This window comes from Danio rerio, chromosome 24 (assembly GCF_049306965.1).
Source record: "Danio rerio strain Tuebingen ecotype United States chromosome 24, GRCz12tu, whole genome shotgun sequence".
NCBI classification, from domain to species: Eukaryota; Metazoa; Chordata; class Actinopteri; order Cypriniformes; family Danionidae; genus Danio; species Danio rerio.
In genome coordinates, this window is record NC_133199.1 from 40,340,001 (window position 1) to 40,364,786 (window position 24,786).

At 36.2% G+C, this 24,786-nt stretch overlaps 1 protein-coding gene across 3 annotated transcripts in view; it reads right to left on the minus strand.

Annotated features, from left to right (window-relative positions):
- fmnl1b (formin-like 1b) overlaps window positions 1-24,786 on the minus strand; it is a 53,843-nt gene that overhangs the window by 14,024 nt on the left and 15,033 nt on the right. For 2 of the 3 annotated variants that reach the window (XM_073941076.1, XM_009297615.5), the window contains 15 exons: window positions 18,583-18,666; window positions 17,692-17,772; window positions 16,498-16,571; window positions 16,265-16,348; window positions 14,820-14,945; window positions 10,348-10,435; window positions 10,196-10,272; window positions 9,917-10,010; window positions 7,849-7,923; window positions 4,631-4,741; window positions 4,325-4,474; window positions 3,259-3,360; window positions 1,781-2,009; window positions 220-366; window positions 3-127 (listed from right to left, as the gene is read on the minus strand). In XM_073941076.1, coding sequence (XP_073797177.1) covers window positions 3-127; window positions 220-366; window positions 1,781-2,009; window positions 3,259-3,360; window positions 4,325-4,474; window positions 4,631-4,741; window positions 7,849-7,923; window positions 9,917-10,010; window positions 10,196-10,272; window positions 10,348-10,435; window positions 14,820-14,945; window positions 16,265-16,348; window positions 16,498-16,571; window positions 17,692-17,772; window positions 18,583-18,660 — 1,641 coding nt within the window. In that variant the 5' untranslated portion in view covers window positions 18,661-18,666. Of the gene's footprint in view, window positions 1-2; window positions 128-219; window positions 367-1,780; window positions 2,010-3,258; window positions 3,361-4,324; window positions 4,475-4,630; window positions 4,742-7,848; window positions 7,924-9,916; window positions 10,011-10,195; window positions 10,273-10,347; window positions 10,436-14,819; window positions 14,946-15,873; window positions 15,937-16,264; window positions 16,349-16,497; window positions 16,572-17,691; window positions 17,773-18,582; window positions 18,667-24,786 lie in introns of those variants that run through there. The other variant, XM_073941077.1, reaches the window with a different exon arrangement.

Genomic DNA, 24,786 nt, shown 5'->3' on the forward strand with positions numbered 1-24,786 from the left:
ACCTGAAGCACTGTCTGGTCATCGAGCTCCGTGAAGACGGTTCCTGCTACCTGCTCCTCCATTAGAGCCTGCCAGTTCAACAGTGGCATACGATACTTGGTCTTGATTGGCTGCTTACCTTTCACACCTTACACACACACACACACATGAGAGAAATACACAGTTTCTTTCATATTCTCATCATTCTGTACCACAGATGACTGTCATGATTTCTCTCACCTGTCTTTATGGTTCCTGTCCTGCCAATAAAAGGTGAAGTGGGCGGAGCTAAAGCCAGAGGGGGCGGAGGAGGAGGTGGTGGAGGGGCAGGGACTGGAGGAGGGGGTGGAGACTGTGGCACAGGTGAAGTCTCTTTTGAGCACTTATCTTGGATGTAAAAAGACAATTATTTGCAATCTGCAAATAATACATTGCTAGGAAATTTCATAAATAAAGTCTGTTTGAATCGAAAGTTGCTGAGACTTTTATTTCAGTATGTTGATGTGCTTCTAACAGAAACAGAATATTGAGTAGAGGGCGGGGCTTTCTCTTTTGCATCATTTCCTCATAGCAAACTAATGTTAAGAGGAACAGGGCTAAGAATATCATCAAACTGACGTCATCAGAGAAGGAGTGCCCCTCCAAACGTAGAAGCAAATGCTCAGACTTTGATTGAAGATTACCAGAACAAACTTTTTTTTCAGTGGATTTATGTGCACTGATTAATTATTTACCTTAAGTATAACAATGTGAGTTAGCTAAATAAACATTGTAAATTTAGATTTCACGCAGACTTTAAGTATGATTTGTTAATGATGTGTATAAAGAATATACACAGCAGTGGATGTACACTTGTTTTGCTCCAGGACCCAGTACATTTTGATATTATTTCATTGCAATTTACTGTGAACTTAGTTTAAAAAGTAATGAATTTTTTTATTATGTTTTAGGGCTGGGCTGATAAACAATATTATATCGGATCACAATAAAATTTATGTCAATAACCATGATAAGCTCTGGACTTTTTTGCAGAAATATGCAACTGTGGGAATCTAAAAGTGTGTTGAAATTAGAAATGCACCGAATTTCCAAAAATGACCACCCACTGAAAATAGGTTGTTATTGGACCCTCTAATTTTATTTAAAAGAGTGGGATACTCTTTTAAATATCAAACCATTAGCAACTTATATTGAAATATATATCGCTATTGTTAAATATGGAAAATAGTTAAAGTCAGAATTATTAGCCCCCCTTTGTAATTTTTTTTCTTTTTTAAATATTTCCCAAATTATGTTTAACAGAGCAAGGAAATTTTCACAGTATGTCTGATAATATTTATTCTTCTGGTGAAAGTCTTATTTGTTTTATTTTGGCTAGAAAAACAACAGTTTTTAATTTTTTTAAACACCATTTTAAGAACAAAATTACTAGCCCCTTTAAGCTATATTTTTTTCTATAGTCTACAGAACAAACCATCATTCTATAATAACTTGCCTAATTACCCTAACCTGCCTAATTAACCTAGTTAAGCCTTTAAATGTCACTTTAAGCTGTAGAGAAGTGTCTTGAAAGATATCTAGTAAAATTATAATTACTGTCATCATGGCAAAGATAAAATAAATCAGTTATTATAAATTATTTATTAAAAGTATTATGGTTATAAATGTGTTGAAAAAATCTGAAACTGGGGAAAAAATAAGCAGGAGGGCTAATAATTCTGACCTCAACTATAATTATCGATATTGCATATTTTCCTTATCCCCCCGCCCTACAATGTTTGTTATTTGGTCATTTCTCCACCTGTTGTGTTGGCAGCTGCTATAATGTGTAGATCCAGAGCTCCTGAAGCAGACCTCTCCATCCGGATCAGCCCTCGCTCCACCAGCAGCTGTAGCATCTTCTCCATCTGCATCTGCGTCTGCTGTCTGTCTGTGTGTGTGTGCTGTTGGGTCTCACTGCGCGTCTGTCTGTCCTTCTGCTGCTGGAGCTGAAGCTGCTGGAGCTGAGTCTGAGCCTCCTTCACACTCTCCTGAAACAGCAAACACACATTCACCTGCTGGAGCTGCAGTGAACGTAAGTGTGTGTGTGTGTGTGTGTGTGTGTGTGTGTGTGCGTTTTTTGTGCATGTTTGTTTGCATGTGTGTGTTTGCAGGGTTTCTGCAGGCTTCATCAAGTCAAATTTAAGACTTTTCAAGGCCCTTTTAAGAGAATTACAGTGCATTCACACGGGGCTTCAGCATCAACGCTTGACAGAGGGCGTGTCTAAAGATGGGGCTGACGCGATCATCATAGCAGCGTCAGCCAATGAAATTCAGTCAGCAATAGGCCACTGTCTGAGCTGGTGCATTTTGCATGAAGCGATTTGAGAAAGTCCCAACTTCTGCAGTAAGCAATGCCACTGAAGTGGTGCTGACGGATCCACAATGCAGTTCGGCAACACCTGACGTCACCCATTCAAACTGAATGGGAAGCGTTGACGCTGACGCCCCGTGTGAATGGGGTGTCATAAATGAAGTTTTAGACTTAAGGGACTGAACACTAATGATTATTTCTAATGGCCTGGTTGGGCCAATGGATTTTTTTGCTTGAAATTAAATGTAATTACTTCTTAGCAACATACTTTAATGTGACAAAACAGGAAAACTCTAGTTGTATACACTTTTTTTCAACATAATATTTCTTTTTGACAAAAATGACAAGTTTAACATTGTTAAAGTATATGTATTGTGGAGACTATAACATAAAGAATCAAAAATATACAGTCAGAATTATTCGCCCCCATTTATTTTTCCCCCCAATTTGTTTAACGGAGAGAAGATTTTTTCAACACATTTCTAAACATAATAGTTTTAATAACTCATTTCTAATAACTGATTTATTTGATCTTTGCCATGATGACAGTAAATAATATTTGACTAGATATTATTCAAGACACTTCTATACAGCTTAAAGTGACATTTAAAGGCTTAACTAGGTTAACTAGGTTAACTAGGCAGGTTAGGATAATTAGGCAAGTTATTGTATAACGATGGTTTGTTCTGTAGCTAATAATTTTGACCTTAAAATGTGTTTTAAAAAAAAGCTGCTTTTATTCTAGCCGAAATCAAACAAATAAACCGTTCTCCAGAAGAAAAAATATTATCAGACATACTGTAAAAAATGTCCTTGCTCGGTAAACATCATTTAGGAAATATTTAACAAATAAAAAAATTAATAAAAGGGGGGCTAATAATTCTGACTTCTGTGTGTGTGTGTGTGTTTTTATATGTGTGTATTACCTTGAGCAGCTCCACCTGTTTGCTGCTTTGAATGAGTTGTTGTTCGAGGTCAGTCGTTTTCTCCAAAGCTTCAATCTCACACTGGTGTAGTCTAGTGTTCAGCTGACACACACACACACACACACACACACACACACACACACACACACACACACACACACACACACACACACACACACACACAGAAAAATAATAGAAATATATTAGTATGAATATAATAATGTCAGTAATATTATATAATAATAATGATGTCAAAAATTTACAAAAATGTAAAAGTATATGTTACTAGTTAAATATTAATTACTAGTTAAGATGTTAGATAAGCTGGTAGTTACTGGTTAATCAAATTTATCAGTAACCAATGAAGTTATGGTGACTAATAACCTTAACTTTTTAGAATATACTGCAATAAAATGGACCTTTTGTGAAGATGCTTTGAAACAATAATTATTATGAAAACCATTTTGCAAATAAACTTGAATTGAATAAATATGTATAAAACAATAATATAAAATACAATATACAGACATTTGAACCTTTATTTCTGAAAGTGCATAAACTAATGTTAACCAATACAATTTCATAGTACATTACTCTATTATTATCACATCAAAAAGCACATACAGTCAGTCAGAATTATTAGCCATCCTTAGAATTTTTTATTTATTTTTTAAGTACTTCTCAAATAATGTTGAACAGAGCAAGAATATTTTCACAGTATGTCTGATAATATTTTTTCTTCTGGATAAAGTCGTATTTGTTTTAATTCGGCTAGAATAAAAGCCGTTTTTAATTTTTTATTAACCATTTTAAGGTCAATATTATTAGCCCTTTAAGCTATATATTGTTGACTATCTACAGAATAAGAACTCTTCTCTCCGTTAAACAGAAATTGGGGGAAAAACAAACATGGGGGCAAATAATTCTGACTTCAACTGTATATATCATACACACAATAAAAATAATAAAAATTACTGCATATTTATTCGACATGTTTATCAGTTTGACAGGTCTATCAGCTCTACAGAACACATTTCCATCAGTATATCTGTTTTACTGTGTGCACCTGTGTGTTTTGTTCCTGCAGCTCCTCTAGATGCTCCATTAGTGTGTTTTTGGCCTCTGCGTCCTCGAGCATCGCTCCCACATCAAACACATTATCTAGATACGCCTGAATCTGAATCTGCAGCCTCTCGCTTTCAGTCATATTTAACTTCTAAAGCACACAGAGAGAAAACAACTTGCACTGATTATTAAAAACAGACATGCATCACTCCACATAATCCGACAGAGATTTTCTAATGTGCTGTTTTTATAATCGAAATATTTCAAGTTTGTTTTGTAACATTATAATACGTCTGTGTTTCCTCACCTCTAGATAGCTGTCGAGCCCGAGCTGTGTGAACTCGTACTGTAAAAACACCCTGAAGTTCATGTCCTCTACTGAGTGCACCACAATGTTGATAAACTGCATACAAGCCACCTATAGATGCAAAAGAGAGACATACAAGTCAAAATGTAAACAATGAGGAGAAATCTAATGCACTGCATATGAACTACACTGTTAGCATTGTGGATTTAACATATAAAGAGTTCAGATTCAAAACCCTCTAAATCAGGGGTTGTCAACCTTTTCCACTTCAGGGCCCACCTGGGCATTTTTGAAGGCCCACCTGTCTGACATTTTCTCTAAAATGTTTGTATGAAATGTTCATTTAAACTGTTATTTATTAACATTTATTAATATATATATATATATATATATATATATATATATATATATATATATATATATATATATATATATATATATATATATATATATATATATATATATATATATATATATATATGTAATACCTTTGTTGTGCCTTATATTTAATTATATTTAAAACTAAAACTATATAATGTATATTATATATTAAAGCTATATATATATATATATATATATATATATATATATATATATATATATATATATATATATATATATATATATATATATATATATATATATATATATATATATATATATATATATATATATATACATATATATATATATATTTCACAATCAATCACAGAACATTACTTTGATCATTTTTTCAATATAGTGTCAGACAGCTGTCTGGACTGTCCAGTCGCAAAACGCGGCTAGAAGTCCTACATGATGGTAATAGTTTAATTGCGTTTGCATATCTGACTGCGCTTTAATAATGCGGCTTTCTGCACATCTCACTCCGTCGCACCCGCCCGCTCAACCAAGTGATGTGCATCACAGAGGCCAGCTTTACCAGGTGTATGTAAAGCACTTGATTTGCGGTTCAAATTCAACCCAGCTTCCAATCTTCAATGCTAATTTCACCTTCACGATCCATCGTGCTAACATCTCAACTCACGAGACAACTTTTTACCCTAATTTTACCGATTTAATCTCACGAGATCTCGTGACATCCTTAATTTTAAGAGTTCATTTTAAGCTATCTTGCGGCCCACCTGCAGGATCGCTGAGGCCCACTAGTTGGCCGTGCCCCACCGGTTGAGAATCCCTGCTCTTATTCCATCAGACCTCTTTTCTTGTAAATGAGCATTTTCAGGCTCCTATAAATAGGTTCAGAAGTTTCATTTAATATGTAATGATAAGGTTATTAGCTAGTAAATAAAATAGCTTTTTTCCAAAAATGTCACTTTAGACAATTTTTTGTTAAGGTAAAAAAAAAATTTGCCGTCAAAACCAGCTAAATCCACGTCTGCTTTTTATGCAAAAACCTCTAAATCCACCTAATGGGACAAGACTGTGTAATTAGTTGAAAATCTCTAAAGATGCAGTTATAATTATATATAACTTTATACAGTAATTATAAAGATGCAGTAAATAATTTTACCAAACATCAAACACATTACACAAACCACTTAAAATTAAAAATACATCTCGTCACCTTAGAATCAAAAGGTTCTATCTGACATTTTTGTCAAAAGTGAGTTATTGACATATTCTTATTAAATGACAACTTATTTACATTATGGGATGTTTTTTTATTAGTTGTTTACATTTTAAGACTTTTTATTTAAAAAACAAATGTTACACACAAACTGTTTGCTATACAGTAGAATGCAAACACTTTAAAGCTAAATCATTCAGAACGCGGTTAGAACCTTATAATTCCAAGGTGACGATCTGTCAAGTAAGTGGCAGTTCATTCTGCTGTGGTAGTCCCTGATAAACCAGAGTTTATATTATACAAATAATGTAGTGTAAAAACATTGTGAAACATCAATATCTGTGCATTGATGTGCATTAATAAAAAATAATAATTTATTGAAGTAATATAAATAATATTTAGTTTTATACACTATATTTATCCTTGAAAACATAGCTTGCATTAGCAAATAAAACACAAGGTGGGCCTACTGTGCAAAAAAAGAGGAAGTCTCTCAGAAGCTGTCATTTATTCATCCTTACTATACTCAAGATCTTGGTCTTTTTTTCGTCTCTTGTTTATCCTTATAGCATCCATGTAGGATGAAAGAACGGCATCTTAACTTCGTATTTCGTAAAATGGAGTTGCTGTTTAATGTAGCTAGTAAATCGGACTCATTCAAAGTAGCGCCGCTGCACAAACAAACATTATGAATGCATGCTACACTTCTGACTGTACATTGTGTTTTCTTTTTCTCAGTTTTGAGGTAAGGGATGTTTTCATTTGCCATCCACTGACAGTCAGACAGGCTCATGCAGTTCATCAAACTCCGTCTTTTAAAATCGAAAGCGGAATTAAAGTCTCCTCATAAAGCCGGCGTATCAGCGTGCTGTCACATTGAACACATATGATTCGATTCGCGCTTTCTGATTGGTTCTCGGTATATAGCAGCTTTTGCCAACAAACCGTTATTTCCGAATGTGCTGATGCTGCGATTTGGATGATTTGAAGCAAATCTATTTGTTGATGATGTACTACGTGCCTAATGCATTCACTTAATGTCATTATCTCATTTTTGGCGGAAATGCCATTTAGTGGCTTTTGCATCTGAGCTTTTTTTATATACAGTCGATATAAAGTCAAAATTATTAGACCTCCAGTGATTTTTTATTTTTTGTTTTGCTCTCTCTTTTTTATATTTCCTTAATGATGTTTAACAGAGCAAATAATTTTTCACAGTATTTCCTGTAATATTTTTTCTTCTGTAGAAAATCTTAATTGTTTTATTTTGTCTAGAATAAAAGCAGTTTTTTTAATTTTTTAAAACTATATTAAGGTAAATATAATAAAATTACACTATTATTATATTAGTAATATTAGCAATATTTTTTCTATTGTCTACAGAACAAACCAGAATTTGAATCTACCTTCTGCCACTTTTTCAAATGATCAACTAGAAGTCAAGTTATTATTTGCTGCTCTTACAACTGGGATCGACGACAAGACTTTTGTCAGGAAGTGTGTGTGTGTGTGTGTAAGCGTGTGTGTGTGTGTGTGTGTGTGTGTGTGTGTGTGTGTGTGTGTGTGTGTGTGTGTGTGTGTGTGTGTGTGTGTGTGTGACCCCATACAGTGATTTTAATGACAAAATGCAATAACTCTCTGTCCTCACCATGAAATCAATGTTGCTTTCTTCATTTCTGAAATACTCCATCAGTTTCTCGAATCTGTTTTTCTCCCCACACACCTGCAAACAAACACATACACACACACACTTCAGAATTCATGCTTATCTTTCAATATAAAATCCTCATCCTATTGCATTTACAATAAAACAGTAGAACAAGAACAGTCAAGCTGATTTTGCACTTTAAGAGAACTTTAATCTGTTTCAATTGAAATTATACAAAAACACAATTTAATGTGTCAATGTACCAACATGTTGACTCTTAAAATTAAAATATAAATTATAAAAATGTTTTGGTACAATATAAATATACTAGGTTGATTGATTGATTGATTGATTGATTGATTGAATAAAAAAGTCACTTTGATCTCTGGTTTCATTTACATCTGAGGTCACATGACCATTGTGTTGCAGTTGTCAGCATGTTATCTAAGGCTGTGTTGTATTTTTATGCAAAACGTGTGCATTCCTCGAATTTGGCTGGGAAAAACCTTCTAGTTTGCGTAATCGTCTTTGCTGTCAGAGATATGAATCTAAACCACGCCGATGAAAACACACATTCAGAGCGCAATGCTGATCATATCTCATACACACACACACACACACACACACACACACACACACACACACACACACACACACACACACACACACACACACACACACACGCGTGTCTTTATGAAGGTTTGGTGTGGCGTCTCGCCTTCTCAGACAGCAAAACAGCTGATATGATTCTGTACAGATGAGTTCAACAGATGAACACACACTTTTATTTAATGTGTTTGTTCTTTTAGCATCTCAGTCAATAACTAAGTTTGAGTCAAGTTTTAAATCCTTGAAATCAATTTATTTATTGATATCCAAACACATTTATTGATTATAAACTTTATATTTTTTATATGTGTTATTTTTTTATATCTTCTTTTACTATATACAACATTTTCTTTGTGTTCACTTCTGATTATAGTCTTTAATTTAGATTCTTATTGATGTTATTTTTGTTCTTTATAGGTCACGGGTGGTTGCATAAGCATTTCACTGCATATCGTACTTGGTATTTGACAAATAAAAATGAAATTGATAAAATATGAATGTTTTAATATAATTCATAAGATTCACTTTACATTTTCTACATTTGATGTCCCTTAGTCCTTTTATTAATCTGGGGTCGCCACAGCGGAATGAACCGGCAACTTATCCAGCACATTTTGCACAGCGGACGCCCTTTCAGCCACTGGGGAATTTTTTTTTTTGCCATTGTGTTTAATATATTTAAAATAAACAGTTTCCTTTTTGCCATTTTCATAATACATATTTAATATTACAGTATATTGTTTTATGTCAATATTATGATATAATGCATGTGTAATATTGTTTTATTCCATAATTATAAAGAAAAATATAATTATGACAGTGAATAATATATTATAGCTTTATAATAAGGTGGCACGGTGGCTCAGTGGTTAGCACTGTCACCTCATAGCAAGAAAGTCGCTGGTTCGAGCCCCGGCTGTTTCAGTTGGCATTCCAGTTTGGAGTTTGCATGTTCTCTCCATGTTGGCGTGGGTTTCCTCTGGGTGCTCCAGTTTCCCCGACAGTCTAAACACATGCGCTATAGGTGAATTGGGTAAGCTAAATTGGCCATAGTGTGTGTGTGTGTGTGTGTGTGTGAGAGAGAGAAAGAGGGTGTTTGGGTGTTTCCCAGTACTGAGTTGCAGCTGGAAGGGTTTCTGCTGTGTAAAACATATGATGGACAAGTTGGGGGTTTATTCTGCTCTGGCGACTCCTGATGAATAAAGGGACTAAGCCCAAAGGAAAATTATATATTTCAATTAATTAAAGCAAAGTTTTTTATATTAAGTATTTAGTGGTAATTTTTTTATATAATGCTTGATTTTATTTGATTAAAATAAATATTTAATTAATTCATATATTGATTTTTGTAACAGTGTTAAATTGACTCTGTACAGTAAAGGAAAAGAGCCATGATGGAGGTGACGATTCGAAGACTAAAACTGATGAAACAGAGAAAGCTGGTAAGGTTTTTTCTTACCTCTCGGAAATTATTAAAGGCCGCAAGAATCATTTCATGTCCTCCTCGAACCAAACACACAGCAGCAAGCAGCTCCAGAACCAGAGCTTTAGTCCTAAACACACACACACACACACACACACACACACACACAAACACAGCTGATGTGTCAATAACGTAAAAACTAAAGATTCAAATGTAAAACACACACAAACACATAGACACACACACATACATATGCAGACACACACACATGCGCAAACCCACCCATACACACAGACACACTGTGCATCTTCTCACCTTGCACTCCTGTTGTTGAGACTGAGGGTGATTTCATTGACACAGCTGGGATGAGCCGTAACCTGGTTAAACCCTAACTAACACACACATGGAGAGAGAGACTCATTAGTTAAGAGAAGAGATGAGACCAGGTGAAAATGAGGTAAAAGTACCTGGTAATTCATGATGGCACGCAGACACATGATGCAGAGGTGCAGGTGATTATTCTGACTGAGCATGCGCGAATACCGCAGAGCTTTCCTGGACACAATAATCATCAAATGATAAAGTCAGAAATATCATAACGTTTACAAAAAAAAGTAGTTTATTTAATGTTCATCCACATTCCTTCAACTTAGTCCCTTATTTATCAGGGGTCACCACAGTGGAATGAACTGCCAACTATTCCGACATATGTTACACATACGATACACATACATCCATACAATTAATCTAATCTAGGTTTTAATAAAACAATGAAACATTAAATAATTTAAATATGAAAAAACTGTATAAAAGCACGCACATCCCTCTTAACTGGGTGCTCAGCCAAAAAACGCGAAAAGTGCAAATAAATATAAATCAAACGCGGCAACACCAAGGCTTCAAAAATACAAATTTATTAAATTAAAAAGGCTGACACAAAGCGTGTAACGTTTCGAGCCACACGGCTCTTCATTAGACAATGTTCATCACAATCAGGTGCTTCTTTTTGTACACTTCCGGATCACATGATATCCTCTCACATATATCTCCACATAAACATACACGCATACGTAAACATACACAATCATTCATATACACAAATACATATGAATACATGTATACACATTCATATATACAGCTTTTATATTTCAAGTCAAAATCCAAAAAAAATAAATAAACCATAATATTACATCACAAGTTATAATAAAGAAAAAATATATACCAGGATACATCAGACAATACAACAGAATATAGCCAAAAAACCTTTTAACCAGACCCCTAATTAAACATTTATTCAATCATCTTCATTCATTATCTTTTTGGCTTAGTCCCCCTACCAATCCGGGGCCACCACAGTGGAATGAACTGCCAACTCATCCCACACACTTCCACGAAGCGGACGCCCCTCCAGCCGCAACCCATCTCTGGGAAACTAATTAACTATTAAAGACTCATTCCAAAATTATTAAAGAAAAGGACGAACTCCACTGTCAAACTCCTCATTTAAACCTTTTGGAGACAATGTGTCTAAAGTGAATATCCAGAAGGCTTCGCGTTGCAACAGTAATTTATTCATCATTCATTCATTTTCTTGTCAGCTTAGTCTCTTTATTAATCCGGGGTCGCCACAGCGGAATGAACCACCAACTTATCCAGCGATTTTTTTATGCAGCTCATGCCCTTCCAGCCGCAACCCATCTCTGGGTAACATCCAAACACACACTCATACACTATGGACAATTTAGCTTACCCAATTCACCTGTACCGCATGTCTTTGGACTGTGGGGGAAACTGGAGCACATGGAGGAAACCAACGCGAAGGCAGGGAGAACATGCAAACTCCACACAGAAACCAGCGACCTTCTTGCTGTGAGGCGACAGCACTACCTACTGCGCCACTGCCTCGCCCACAACAGCAATTTATAATAATTTAAATATAAAATAGTAAAATGTAATGTAATCAAACAATAAAAATGTTAAAATAAATAATAATATAATAAAATATTACATTAATCTAATTAATATAATAATCATGTGAAAATATTAATTTAAAACTTATGGTATAAAAGATTAAAATAAAACTTGATAAACAGACTTTTTTATTGTATGATATTTTTATAGATATTATTAGGTTTTATTATTTTATGCAATGAGTGACAAGTCATGTGAAATCAGATCACACTTAATTCACATATTTATTCAGAAACATGAATTAAAAGCAGAACTGTGCTCTTGTGTGATGTTCACTGTCCTGATACAGTATCTCAAAATCATTCAAGTAAAACGCTCTGACACACAGATGCACATTTTTGTTTCTGTCTGTGAGAGGAATGCAGATGATCCTGATAGAGGCCACTGGACAGGTGTGTGTTTGTGTCTCATTTATGACGTTTGCAATGATAAACATTTTTACACTCGTCACTGGTGTGTGCATGTGTGTTTCTGAATGTAGATTGTATTGTGAGCGAAGCTGAAAATAATCAAGCAGAAATCAGATCATGCTGAATCTTAGATAAGAAAACATTTGAACTTAAAAGAGAACATTTGTATTCATATTTATCAATTCATTCATTTTTGTTCAGCTCAGTCCCTTTATTAATCAGGAGTCGCCACAGTGGAATTAACTGCCGACTTTTCCAGTATGTTTTACACAGCGGATGCCCTTCAAGCTGCAGCCCATCACTGGGAAACACCTGTACACTTTCATTCACACACATACACTATGGCCTATTTAGTTTACCCAATTCCCCTATAGCGCATGTGTTTGGACTGTGGGGGAAACCGAAGCACCCGGAGGAAACCCACGCTAACATGGGGAGAACATACAAACTCCACATAGAAATGCCAACTGAGCCAGCCGAGACTAGAACCAGTGACCTTTCAGCTGAGGCAACAGCGCTACCCACTGCGCCACTGCACCACCCGTATTCATATTTATTAGTAACTAAAAGAAAGATTCGTTGTTTTCCTACACCACTTTATATTCTTCATTAGGATCATTTTCCAAGAAGACATTTTGTAGATTGGTATTATGCATTTTTATTAACTTAATTTGGACAGATTTAGGGCCCTATCATACACCAGGCGCAATGTGGCGCAAGGCACGTTGCAATAGTCTTTTGCAATAGTTTCAGCTTGGCGCAAGAGTCGTTTTGAGGCGTTGCGCTACGCTGTTTAAATAGCAAATGCATTAGCGCTCATATGTGCGCCCATAGGCGTTCTGGTCTAAAAAGAGCTGGTCTAAAAGGCGTTCTGAGGCGCAATGCTGGCGCTTTGCTATTTTGAGAAACTATAATAGATTTTTCATTAGACCAAAACAAACCCGGTCTAATCTCCGGCGCAGAGTTGCGCCTCGCTTACACACTGCTTAATAGCCTACACACAAGATGTAGAGCAATACGCAAATATCTTTACATAAGAAAAAAATGTAATATTAAGGATATATATAGGATATAATAAGAATATATATAGGATATAAATATAAAGGATTAAAATATTACAAAAATATAATTTTCTAGCCTACATAAATATGAAAAATCACTGCTTTTATGCCTTCTTCATCTCGGGAGGCTTTTTCAGTTCATTCATAACAATTTGCTTTTGTATAATTTTATTATTATTAGCAGTATTATTTATTATATCCATATTTATGTTTGTTTTATTAAAAACAAGCCTAGATTTGCCCACCTGCAGGTTTTAGAACATTTGGGGCGCAGCATGTGTTTTAGGATATAACTCAGGTTTTTGAGCACACTTCGTTATTATTGTTCATTTATTCATTTGCTGGAAATTAGAACTGAATTTAGAAATAGTTTTGAAACAAATATTTGCACTTAACAAAGGAAATTAATTATCTATAGGCTAATTGATGTCTGTGCGTAAAGGTTTCCATATTCAAGAGCGAAAGTGAAAGTAGGTAATTTATCTCTCATTCTCGGTAGATTTTCTGTTTAACTGTTTTCTGTTAAAAGAAACTGTTAACTGTTTGCAAGTGAAATGGTCAGTTTTTCCACTTACACTTACTTTACGTCCTGTAAATAGCAAAAGCGCTTATGGCTTGACGCAGCTGGCTCTTCAAGGTAATGGGAGATGAGACTGATTGTTTTATTCTCAAAACACACCTATAACTCATTAAGAAAATAAACTCAACCCTTTTAGACCATGCGCCATGGCGCAAAGCAGATTTTCCCGTTCTTAAATGAGCAAAAATGGATTCTGACACGCCCTAAAATCGTTTGCGCCCTGCATTTTGCGCTTTGCGCATGGACCGTCAAAATAGAGCCCTTAAGGTAATTTTGCCATATTTAGATTTTTTTGAACCCTCAGATTCCACATTTCTCTCCTGTTAAAGTATTTCTGTCATAATTTTCCTCAGTTTCTGTTTAATAAAATATTTTTTACACATTTCTAAACATAATAGTTTTAATTAGTAATTTCTAATAACTGATTTCTTTTATCTTTGCCATGATGAAAGTACATAATATTTTACTAGATTTAACTATACTATATTACTATTTTTCTATATATTACAATATTTAAATATACTAGTATTCAGCTTAAAGTGACATTTAAAGGCTTAACTAGGTTAATTAGGTTAATTAGACAAGGTAATTAGGGAAATCATTGTATAATGATGGTTTGTTCTGAAGACTATCAAAAAATAATATTGATTAAAGGGGTTAATAATTTTGACCTTAAAATGGTTTTTAAAAAATTCAAAACTGCTTTTATTCTAGCCGAAATAATACAAATAAGACTTTCTCCAGAAGAAAAAATATTATGGGAAATACTGTGGAAAATACATCATTAAACAACATTAAACATCATTTGGGAAATATTTGAAAAAAATAAAATATAATATCACAGGAGGGTGAATAATTTTGACTTAGAAGTTGCTTAAATTAGAAAGAAGACTTGTAATTGCCCATACGTGACTGACCGTGTGGTGAAGGGCCGTGCTGAGCGAGGGGAATTGTGGGTAGGTGAGTTTGTCGCACTCGTGGTCAGATCTTCCACTGATTTCTCCTCAAAGCTTCCGTTTTCAGAGCTGCTGTCCATATCATATCTGTAAAAACGCGGAAATGTGTATCAATACTTCTGCACGGATGCAATAAATTCTAGAAATGCTAGAGTAATACTACAGTATTGTGTTTTTGAACCATGCTATGGTGAAGTACTTCAACTGCTGTTACCATGGTAAAACAACGACTATTATAATATAAACAAATTACCCAATACTGTAGTGTTTTGTACAACTACACATATTATACTACAACACACCACAGTTGACTGTAGTAAAAACAGTATACTACACTGAATTTGCTCTTCAGTGTTTGAACTCTCAGTAATGATTAAATCACACTGAACTGAGCTAAGCTGAACTGAACTGAACTTAAACACTAAAACCTGAACCACACTGTTCCAGTTACTGTGACCATTTATGTGAAGCTGCTTTGACACAATCTACATTGTAAAAGGGCTATACAAATAAAGCTGAATTAAATTGAATTGAATTGAATACACTATTGTTTACAGTTGATCAGTTCTCTATAGTTAACATTAGTATAATGTAGCATTCAATAACATTCATACATTTCCTTCGACTTTATCAGGAGTTGCCACAGCGGAATGAACCGCCTACTATTCCAGCATATGTTTTACACATATTTCTCTTCCAGCCGCAACCCAGTACTGGGATAGTTCATCCCATTCACCTATAGCACTTGTGTTTGGACTGTGGGGTAAACCGGAGCACCTGGAGGAACCCCACACCAACACGGGGAGAACAAATAAACTCCACACAGAATTGCCAACTGGCCCAGCTGGGACTTGAACCAGTGACCTTCTAGCTGTGAGGCGACAGTGCTAACAACTGAGCCACCATGCCCCCCCACATTCCTAAACGGTGACTTGTAAATCTTATAATACATCAGTATAATACACTTTACTATAGTATGTTTCAGAAACACTAATGTATGACGGTTTCCTCCTACCGTCCAAGAACGTTCCACTTAAGTGTTCAACTTTTGACTGATCCAAATCGGCACCATGGATATGCACTTTGTAAGTAGTTATCTCTTAAGAGCAATTACTATCTGTTACTTCCTGCAGATTTCAGTTGCTACTCATATCAAACACACCTGAACCAGTTAATTAGGACCTGAACACCACGTGATAATTACAGGCAGGTGTGTTTGATATGGGTTGCAACTGAAATCTGCAGGAAGTTGGCTCTCCAGGAACAGGATTGGCCACCACTGGTGAAGGGGTTAAGTATAGGGCAATACAAAATACTGTTTGTACAGTATAAAAGCAATGTAAACCTATATAATATGCCCACAATTTAAAAATAAAAAACAAGTGTATGTGTGTTTGTGTGCATACATGACTGCGCGTTGAGCAAAAGAGAGGTAGTCCACTAGTACATCCAAGCCGTTGTTTTCTTCGTTTAGAAACTCCTCGGCCCACCTAAAAAGCAGAAAAAAACAAGAGCACTCAGCTTTCTGTCCATTTCAGAAAATATATCAGGAGTTTAAAATGACAAGACTTTAAAATGTAATGACTTTAATTTAATTTCAAGACTTTTAATTTATATGCAGTCATGTGACAGCTCTTACCCGATGTGATTGGTGCGCAGAGAGATCTCCAACTCTCTAAGAACTTGGGTGGATTCTTGGACTCGCCTCTTAAACTACAAATCACAGCATGTAATATTCACTCATGACTTCACACTTAGCTGATGATTGATTATAAAGCTTGTTTGGCATGCTGTCCTGAGGTCATAAGATGCTCAAGCCCGGGGGTTCCTCCCGTTTTCAAGGCGAGAGGGGAGTTTGAGCTCAGGTAGATCTCGAGAACTCCCCTGCTGTAGTGGCTAATGAACAGAGAGTGATTGCTCTTAAGAGATAAGTATTTACTAGGAGCATGACTATGGTGCAGATTTGGATTAGTCAATTAACTTAAGTTGCATGTTTTCGGATGGTGGGAGGACAACGAGGAAGCCGGGGGAAACCCATGTAAGCAATGGGAAAACATGTAAACCAAGCACAGAAATGTCGGCTGGCTTCTTAAGGACTAGAACCAGTGACGTTCTTGCTGTGAGGCAACAGTGCTAACCACTGGGCCACCGTGCCACTCATCTAGAATAGGAGGAGGAGTAGGGGTGGAAGGGGGGATTCTTCAAAATGAAGATGGCTGTCATATGGAACTTAGGGTATTTATAGTGGCTTAGGAATCGTCTGATTGGTGAATCATAAATTGAATAATGCAGTTCCAGCTGCAAGCAATCATAAGCACGTGATCCTCTCGAAATAAGTTTATAAATAAACTTCACTTCATTCATACATTCATTAATTTTCTTTTCGGCTTAGTCCCTTTATTAATCAGGGGTCGCCACAGTGAAATCGCTAACTTATCCAGCATATGTTTTACGCAGCGGATGCCCTTCCAGCTGCAACCCATCACTGGAAAATATCCATATACACTCATTCACACACATACACTACGGACAGTTTAGCTTACCTAATTTACCTCTACCACATGTCTTTGGACTTGTGGGGGAAACCAGAGCACCTGGAGGAAACCCATGCAAACATAGGGAGTACATGCAAACTCCACACAGAAATGCCAACTGACCCAGCCGAGGCTTGAGCCAGCGACCTTCTTGTTGTGAGGCGATCGTGCAACTCACTGCGCCAGCATGCAATATTATCATTTAAAATAAGACCACATACAAATAAATGCATGGTGCAGATTGTAATCAAATGAGTTGTACTGTACTGTATATCTCAGATTTAAGGACACATCTGTACCTTTCTGCCTCCTCCCTGCTCCAACACGCTCTTCAGTTTCTGAATGTAGGCTGATGGAGGATTCTTTACTTGAAAGCGCTCCTGAAGAGATGGAGAAGTGAAAAAGAAAAGTAAACACAACTCTACTCAGAGAGCGCCCTGATATCAAAAACGACAACAAAAAAACACACGTCAAGAACACAAATCGATTTGATGTCAATTGAATACCTTTATGTCAAAACAATGTTGAATTGTCATCCAAATGAGATTGGTTTGATATCTCATATTGGCGTCAAAAATGCAAATCGATTTATTGCCTGTTGATTTCAAAATAACATCAAATTGACATCTGACTTCGGTGTCAGAAAGCACGTCAAAAAAGTAAATCATTTTGATGTCAGTTGATTACTTTGATATCATTCATTCATTTTCTTGTCGGCTTAGTCCCTTTATTATTCCGGGATCGCCACAGCGGAATGAACCGCCAACTTATCCAGCAAGATTTTATGCAGTGGATGCCCTTCCAACCGCAACCCATCTCTGGGAAACATCCACACACACATTTACACACACACATACACTCATACACTACGGACAATTTAGCCTTCCCAATTCACCTGTACCGCATGTCTCTGGACTGTGGGGGAAACCGGAGCACACCACACGAAGGCAGGGAGAACATGCAAACTCCACACAGAAACGCCAACTGAGCCGAGGTTAGAACCAGCAATCCAGTGACCTTCTTGCTGTGAGGCGACAGCACTACCTACTGCGCCACTGCCTCGCCTTACATTGGCGTCAAAAAACATGTAAAAAATGTCTATGGAGTTGGGTCTGTGTCTGTGTGCATGAAAGCTGCTTTGTGGTAAATGAATGTGTGCGAAAATGTAATTATTGTGTGTTTTTGCTCACCTGATCACAGACCAACTCCCATTTCTTCTCACTGTCGTACTGACTGAGCAGCATCACTTTATCAGGTGGAAGATTCATGGAGTTCTACAATCACAGTGCGAGAGGTAAATCAAAAATGTAATTAGTAACAATCATTTAAATCACATAAATTCCACAGACTCATTAGCTCTGTTCCACTGACAGAGAGAAAAATGATATTAAACAGCTTTTGTAGCTGGTTTTTTTTTGGTTTCCATTGCATAAATTCTTTAGAGAGTAAAACAAGCTCTTGGTTCCTGCATGCTTCATATTTTTGTGGAAAAACTTGATATGTTTTTTCTGGATTCTTTAGAAAGTTAAAAAGAGCAATGCTCATTTGTTGCACTTAAAAAAGTGTTTCGTACTTGGACTTTATTTGGGGGTTTTAAGAATGATAAGTAAAAATTAAGTGAGTTTTTTTTTCCTAAAAAAAGCAATAGTCTGCCAGTGGGTTGTTTAAAATAATCTTGTTTTTGCTTTGAAATAAGTTTTTTACTTATCCCATTGGTGGATGTACCTTTTTAAGGAAAAAATCACTTAATTTTAACTTATTATTCCTGAAAACAAAACAATATTGTTTTTACTTGTCTAGAAAATGTCTAGAAAAAGAATTGTTAAACATTAGAAACAAGAAATAAACCTAAATACGAAAAAACAATTTGATGTCAGTGGCGTCAAACAAGGCTCATTCTGAAAATGTACTGCTATATACATTTCTGGAAAGCGCCAAATACGTCCCAGGAGTTACTTTTTTGCAGTTTTTGCTTTCACGAATCCACCAGAGGCTGCTGTGTATGCTTTTTGAGATCTCAAATTTCTGTCTCGAGTGCCGTTCACGTCTGCTCTTCTTGTGTAAATCCACCAGAGGGAGCGGTCGTCTGACTGACTGACTCACCAATAGACTGACCCTTTCAATTGGTGTTTTCAAAAGCACCAACTGACCCACCCACCCACTGCCTTAAACCCAACGGGCAGTGTTTTCAAAAGCAATCCAGAAAAAGAGCCTGTGGTGCTCGATTCAGTTTTAATATGAACCGTTATTTTCATGCTCGATCACAAATATGTACACAAATATGTACAATTAAGTAGATACAATATGGTTCTAGTACAAAAATATAAAGTTATGTCATCATTTTTAAGCAAAAACCCTGCCAAAACAAAACACAGATTTTGAATGCATTATTAATTCATTCATTCATTCATTCATTTTCTTTTCGGTTTAGTCCCTTTATTAATCATGTTTTACGCAGCGGATGCTTTTCTTTCTCAATAACACGCATCTTCTTTTAAGAAACTGTAAAGGAAAACAAAACTATTAAATAAGAAAGTACTATTTGCATTGCAGACTATGCTGTGTGTAAACGGTGATTTACTGTGGCACCAGTAACAGATCATATGGTTTATGTATTTTCATATATATCAACTGGTGTTTCATGTAAAGTGCTGAGTGAGCGTTCACGTCTTGTGAGTCGGTTTACGAGCGGTGGAGAGATCACATGTATAATAAGGCATGCTGACTCGGAGAATGCCCTTTCTGAGCTGGCAGATTAGTGCTGTGTGAATGTCCTGTTGCTATGACGATTCCCTAAATTATTTATGAACAACATGAGTGTTTGCATTTGTGCTGCACACACACACACACACACACACACACACACACAAACACTTTGACACATGCATGCATGTGTCTCTGTTATGGCACATACAGAATTACCTCATCAGTGACTCAACTGAGCATCAGATGATACACACACACACATTCACACACACACACACACTTAGACACATGCATGCATGTGCACACACACACACTGTTATGGCGCATACAGAATTACCTCATCAGTGACTCAACTAAGCAACAGGTGATACCCAACACACAAACACACACACACACACACACACTTACACACATTCACACACACACACACACACACACACACACACACACACACACACTTTGACACATGCATGCATGTGCACACAAACACACACACACACACTGTTATGGCGCATACAGAATTACCTCATCAGTGACTCAACTGAGCATCAGATGATACCCAACACACACACACTTATACACATTCACACACACACACACACACACACACACACACACAGCGAACATGTTGGTACAGGGACACTCCATATACATAATGTATTTTATACAGTAAAAATTGCTCATGGCTGGATATATGTGAATATTATAATATTATAATATACATTTTATTCACATTATTTAGTAAAATTTGTGGTTAGGGTTAGATTAGCTTTCCCAAGCAAAACCCATAATAGTGACGCTAGTGGTTTCTAAGTGGTTGCTAGGGTATCATGGCCAGTTGCTAAGTGGTTGTTAGAGTATTCTGGCCTTTTGTTAGCTGGTTGTTAGGGAATTCTGCTCGGTTAGTATGTAGGTGGGTATTTTAGTCTGGTCACAGTTCTGTTAAAAAACACTGTAAAAAAACTGTAAGATTGTGAAATATTTCATTTTAAACTGTTTTCTATTTTAAAGGTGCTGTATGTAAGTGTTTGGCTCTTCTAAAGCATAAAAATACCATAATATGTTTGCAGATATTTCAGAAACATGCTAACTGAACCTTCTTGTTTGTCTGAAAACAGTGCTTAAGTCAGATATTCTGCTTTGAAAATGTGCATTACGTGCAAGAACAGCTGACTTTGTTTTGGTACTTTTAACCCGGCCACTGCCAGTTTAGCCAATTATATTTCAGCACCCCGGGTTGCCTTGATGGAAAACCATGTATTTCATTCATTCATTCAGTTAGGAAGGCTCTCAAACCATGCGTCCGTGACCGAAATGCAAACTCTGGTGGACCGTAGCAGACTCCAAAATGATACGCAGATTCAGAGTTCCACATGAGGTTATTAATTAGCACATAATATAATTATTAAGAGTGTAAACATTCGGTGAGCAGGTTACATTGTAACCCTGTGTCCTAACAACACGCTATGTGATGAGATTTGCAGTGTTAAGCATTTAGCTGTTTGCACAAGACGAAACACGACAGAAATTTAAATACAGCCATTCAGAAGCACAGAATAGTGCACTCACTTATGAAAGGGTTTATAATCTAATTAATGCATATTAAACCTCTCTACCATTATTAAATGTACATGCTGAATGTAAGCTGAGAAAATATATACTTTTCCTTTTATGCTAATGAAGGACTACTGAGACATTCCAAGCATGGGATGGGTCCTCCTGGTGAGGCAGAGTTCCTCACAGCTCCGATACACATCTCTGCCATTTGCTTACAGTAACCATGTGCTCTTCACCATACACAGTTCATCTGCTTGTGTTCTTCTTTCAGATAACTTTGTCATGTTTGGTGTCATTTGACAGTTTATGACTTTAGTGTTGTAGTAATGAAATCAACAGAGACATTGATTAATTGTGTTTCAATCTACAATATATTTACTATTGTTGGGTCATGGCCTGAGGAGAGTATGTTAATGTACTTCTCCCCCACTTCATCTCTTCAACTTTGCTCTCACGTTCAGCTGGTTTTGGGGGTTGGTTTTCACTCATGTTTGACAATGCTTTGCTCAGGGTATAATAGGGAAAGGTAACTGTTGATCGGGGAGAATGGCTTATACTCTGCATCTCCCGCACACCAGTGCGTAGCCTCATATGCTAACAAAGGCAGTTTCACTGTCTTTGTTGCTCAGCAGTGCATATGTTACAGCTAATTTCTTTATACAGTATGTTAGTTTGTGTCATTCTAATGTCTGTATATTTGATCATGTAACTTAATAAACAACTTTGCCTGCTTTAAGACGTAGAGATTCTTTCTCTTTATCAATGATGATAACAACTTTAATGGAGTCAGATTAATTACAATGAAGTCAGATAAATAATGGATTTAAACACGCCATCCTTCAACTGCTTCCTGTTTCCGATTATTGGTTCAGAATAGCAGCGTAAGCTTCAAGCCTTACACTGAATCACTAATAGAGTATGTGTTGGTTTTGAGTCACAGTTTTAAAGTTCAGTTTCAAACGGTTTATTTTATAGTCATGATCTGAGGTGAAATATCGGCTGCTGCTTACCAATAAATGTCATGTAAAATGGCATTCAAACTCACATTATTAGCATTTAACATTTCAGTGTATCGATATTTCAGTTTATTGTCAGTGTATCTTGTTGTTTACCAGCCAGAAATAGAAGCTGTTTCTAATATTTTAATTCGAGGTGTTGATTTGGACAAAAACTCCTTTTTTAATATGGATAATATGTCTTGTATCGTGTGCCGTTGCTTTTATTTAGAGCATGATTTAAATCAGCCTTTAGGCTTAATCATCAGGCTCACTTTTGTTTATCCTCCATTTGGCATTCTGTGCTTACGTTTGTTTTGATCGAGGAATGTAATACCTAGTTCAACCACTGGGCGTCAAACTTACTTACTGCACCTTTAACTCATTTTAAAAACATGTTAAAATGATAGTTCAGTCAAAAACTAAAATGTATTCATTATTTACTGACCCTCAAGTGGTTCCAGGATATTGTGCAAAGGTGGTATTTAAGGTTCAATATAGTGCAAAAGAGTTATTTAAGGTTGAAGCAAGAAGTGCAACATTATAATTAATAACATGTTAGCTAGCAACATGTTAAAACATGTCAGGCAGTGTTAAAATGTACTAGCAGCATGCTAACTATCATGTTAGCATATATGTGTTAAAGACGTTTTAGTTTATGCTGGCAATCTGTTAACAATCATCATCATAATCAATATAAAAAATCCATATATTAATATACTTCATACTTGTTCATGCAATACATTTTTTTGACAAAGCTATTAACTTTATAGTTAAAGTTTATATTTTTTCCGTATATAACAAATGGCATAACATTTTTTTTACTTTTGTATCTCTGAATCATGCTCGTGCTTGCTTTAAATGTCTGACTATCCCTGCTGAAAAATCCAGCTTAAACCAGCCTAGGCTGGTTGGCTGGTTTTAGCTGGTCGACCAGCCTGGTTTTAGAGGGGTTTTGGCCATTTCCAGCCTAGTCCTAGCTGGTCAGGCTGGAAAATGACCAGCCAAATCCAGCTAAAACCAGCTCAACCAGCCTGGTTGAAGCTGGATATAGCTGGTTTGGGCTGGACTCCCAGCATGGCTTGGCTGATCAAGCTGGTTTTAGCTGGTCATCTCCCAGCCTGTCCAGCTAAAACCAGGCTGGAAAGGGTTGGAAACCAGCCTGGAAGTGGCCAAATCCCCTCTAAAACCAGGCTGGTCGACCAGCCTAGGCTGGTTTAAGCGGGGTTTTTCAGCAGGGATGAGCAATAATAATTCTCCCTTTACTAAAAAACACAGATTGTTTTTCCTCCTCTGTAAATTCCTCATTGGGGTTTTGCCAGTCCCTTAGAGCTATTTTGGGACGGTTTGTCGCCATCAAAATATCAGCACAGTGTGTAAATGTATTTCCACATGCCTTGCTGTAGATTTGTTGTTTACTTTTACTTTCTGAATGCAGCAGGTGGGGTTCTTTTAAGTACTAGTTTTACAGTAAAATATGTCTGGAATTCAAAATACTTGTTTTGTGCCCATTTCCTTGGCTGTGTCTTTCAGCTGATAGTTCAGGAATCTTATCACTTGTTTTGGGAACATTGAACAGAGCTCAGCGAACTTTGTGCTAATATTTAGCCTTTGTTTGCCCCGCTCATGAACCCAAGACTGACCAAAGATTGAAAAATCTGTGAATGGAAAACGCTAAAACAAATATGTTTGACTAAATGTCTATTTCAGACCTACATAACTACATACTCTGTAAAAACTGAAAGGAAAAGTGTGCGTCTGTATACTTTATCACCTCAAAACAAAACAACATTTGTGAATTACAAGCTATTACACTACTAAATTGAAAACTGCTTAAAAATAGCATGCTAATTTGTGGTATCAAAGTGGTAAACCTGCTAGAAACATTAGTAACATGTTATTTATATAATGTTAGCGACATGCTAAAACATTTTGTATTAACATTTCATATTCAAGTGCTGAATTATGCTAGAAAGACAACAATGCATTAACAGCATATTACAGTAGGTTATGTTAGCGTTATGTAAAAGGTTAATGCTAATGCGCATGTTGGCAACAATCTTAATTAATTCCAGCAACGTGCTAAAATATATTGGTCAGGTTAAAACATGTTAGCAAATTGTAAAATGAGGTTAA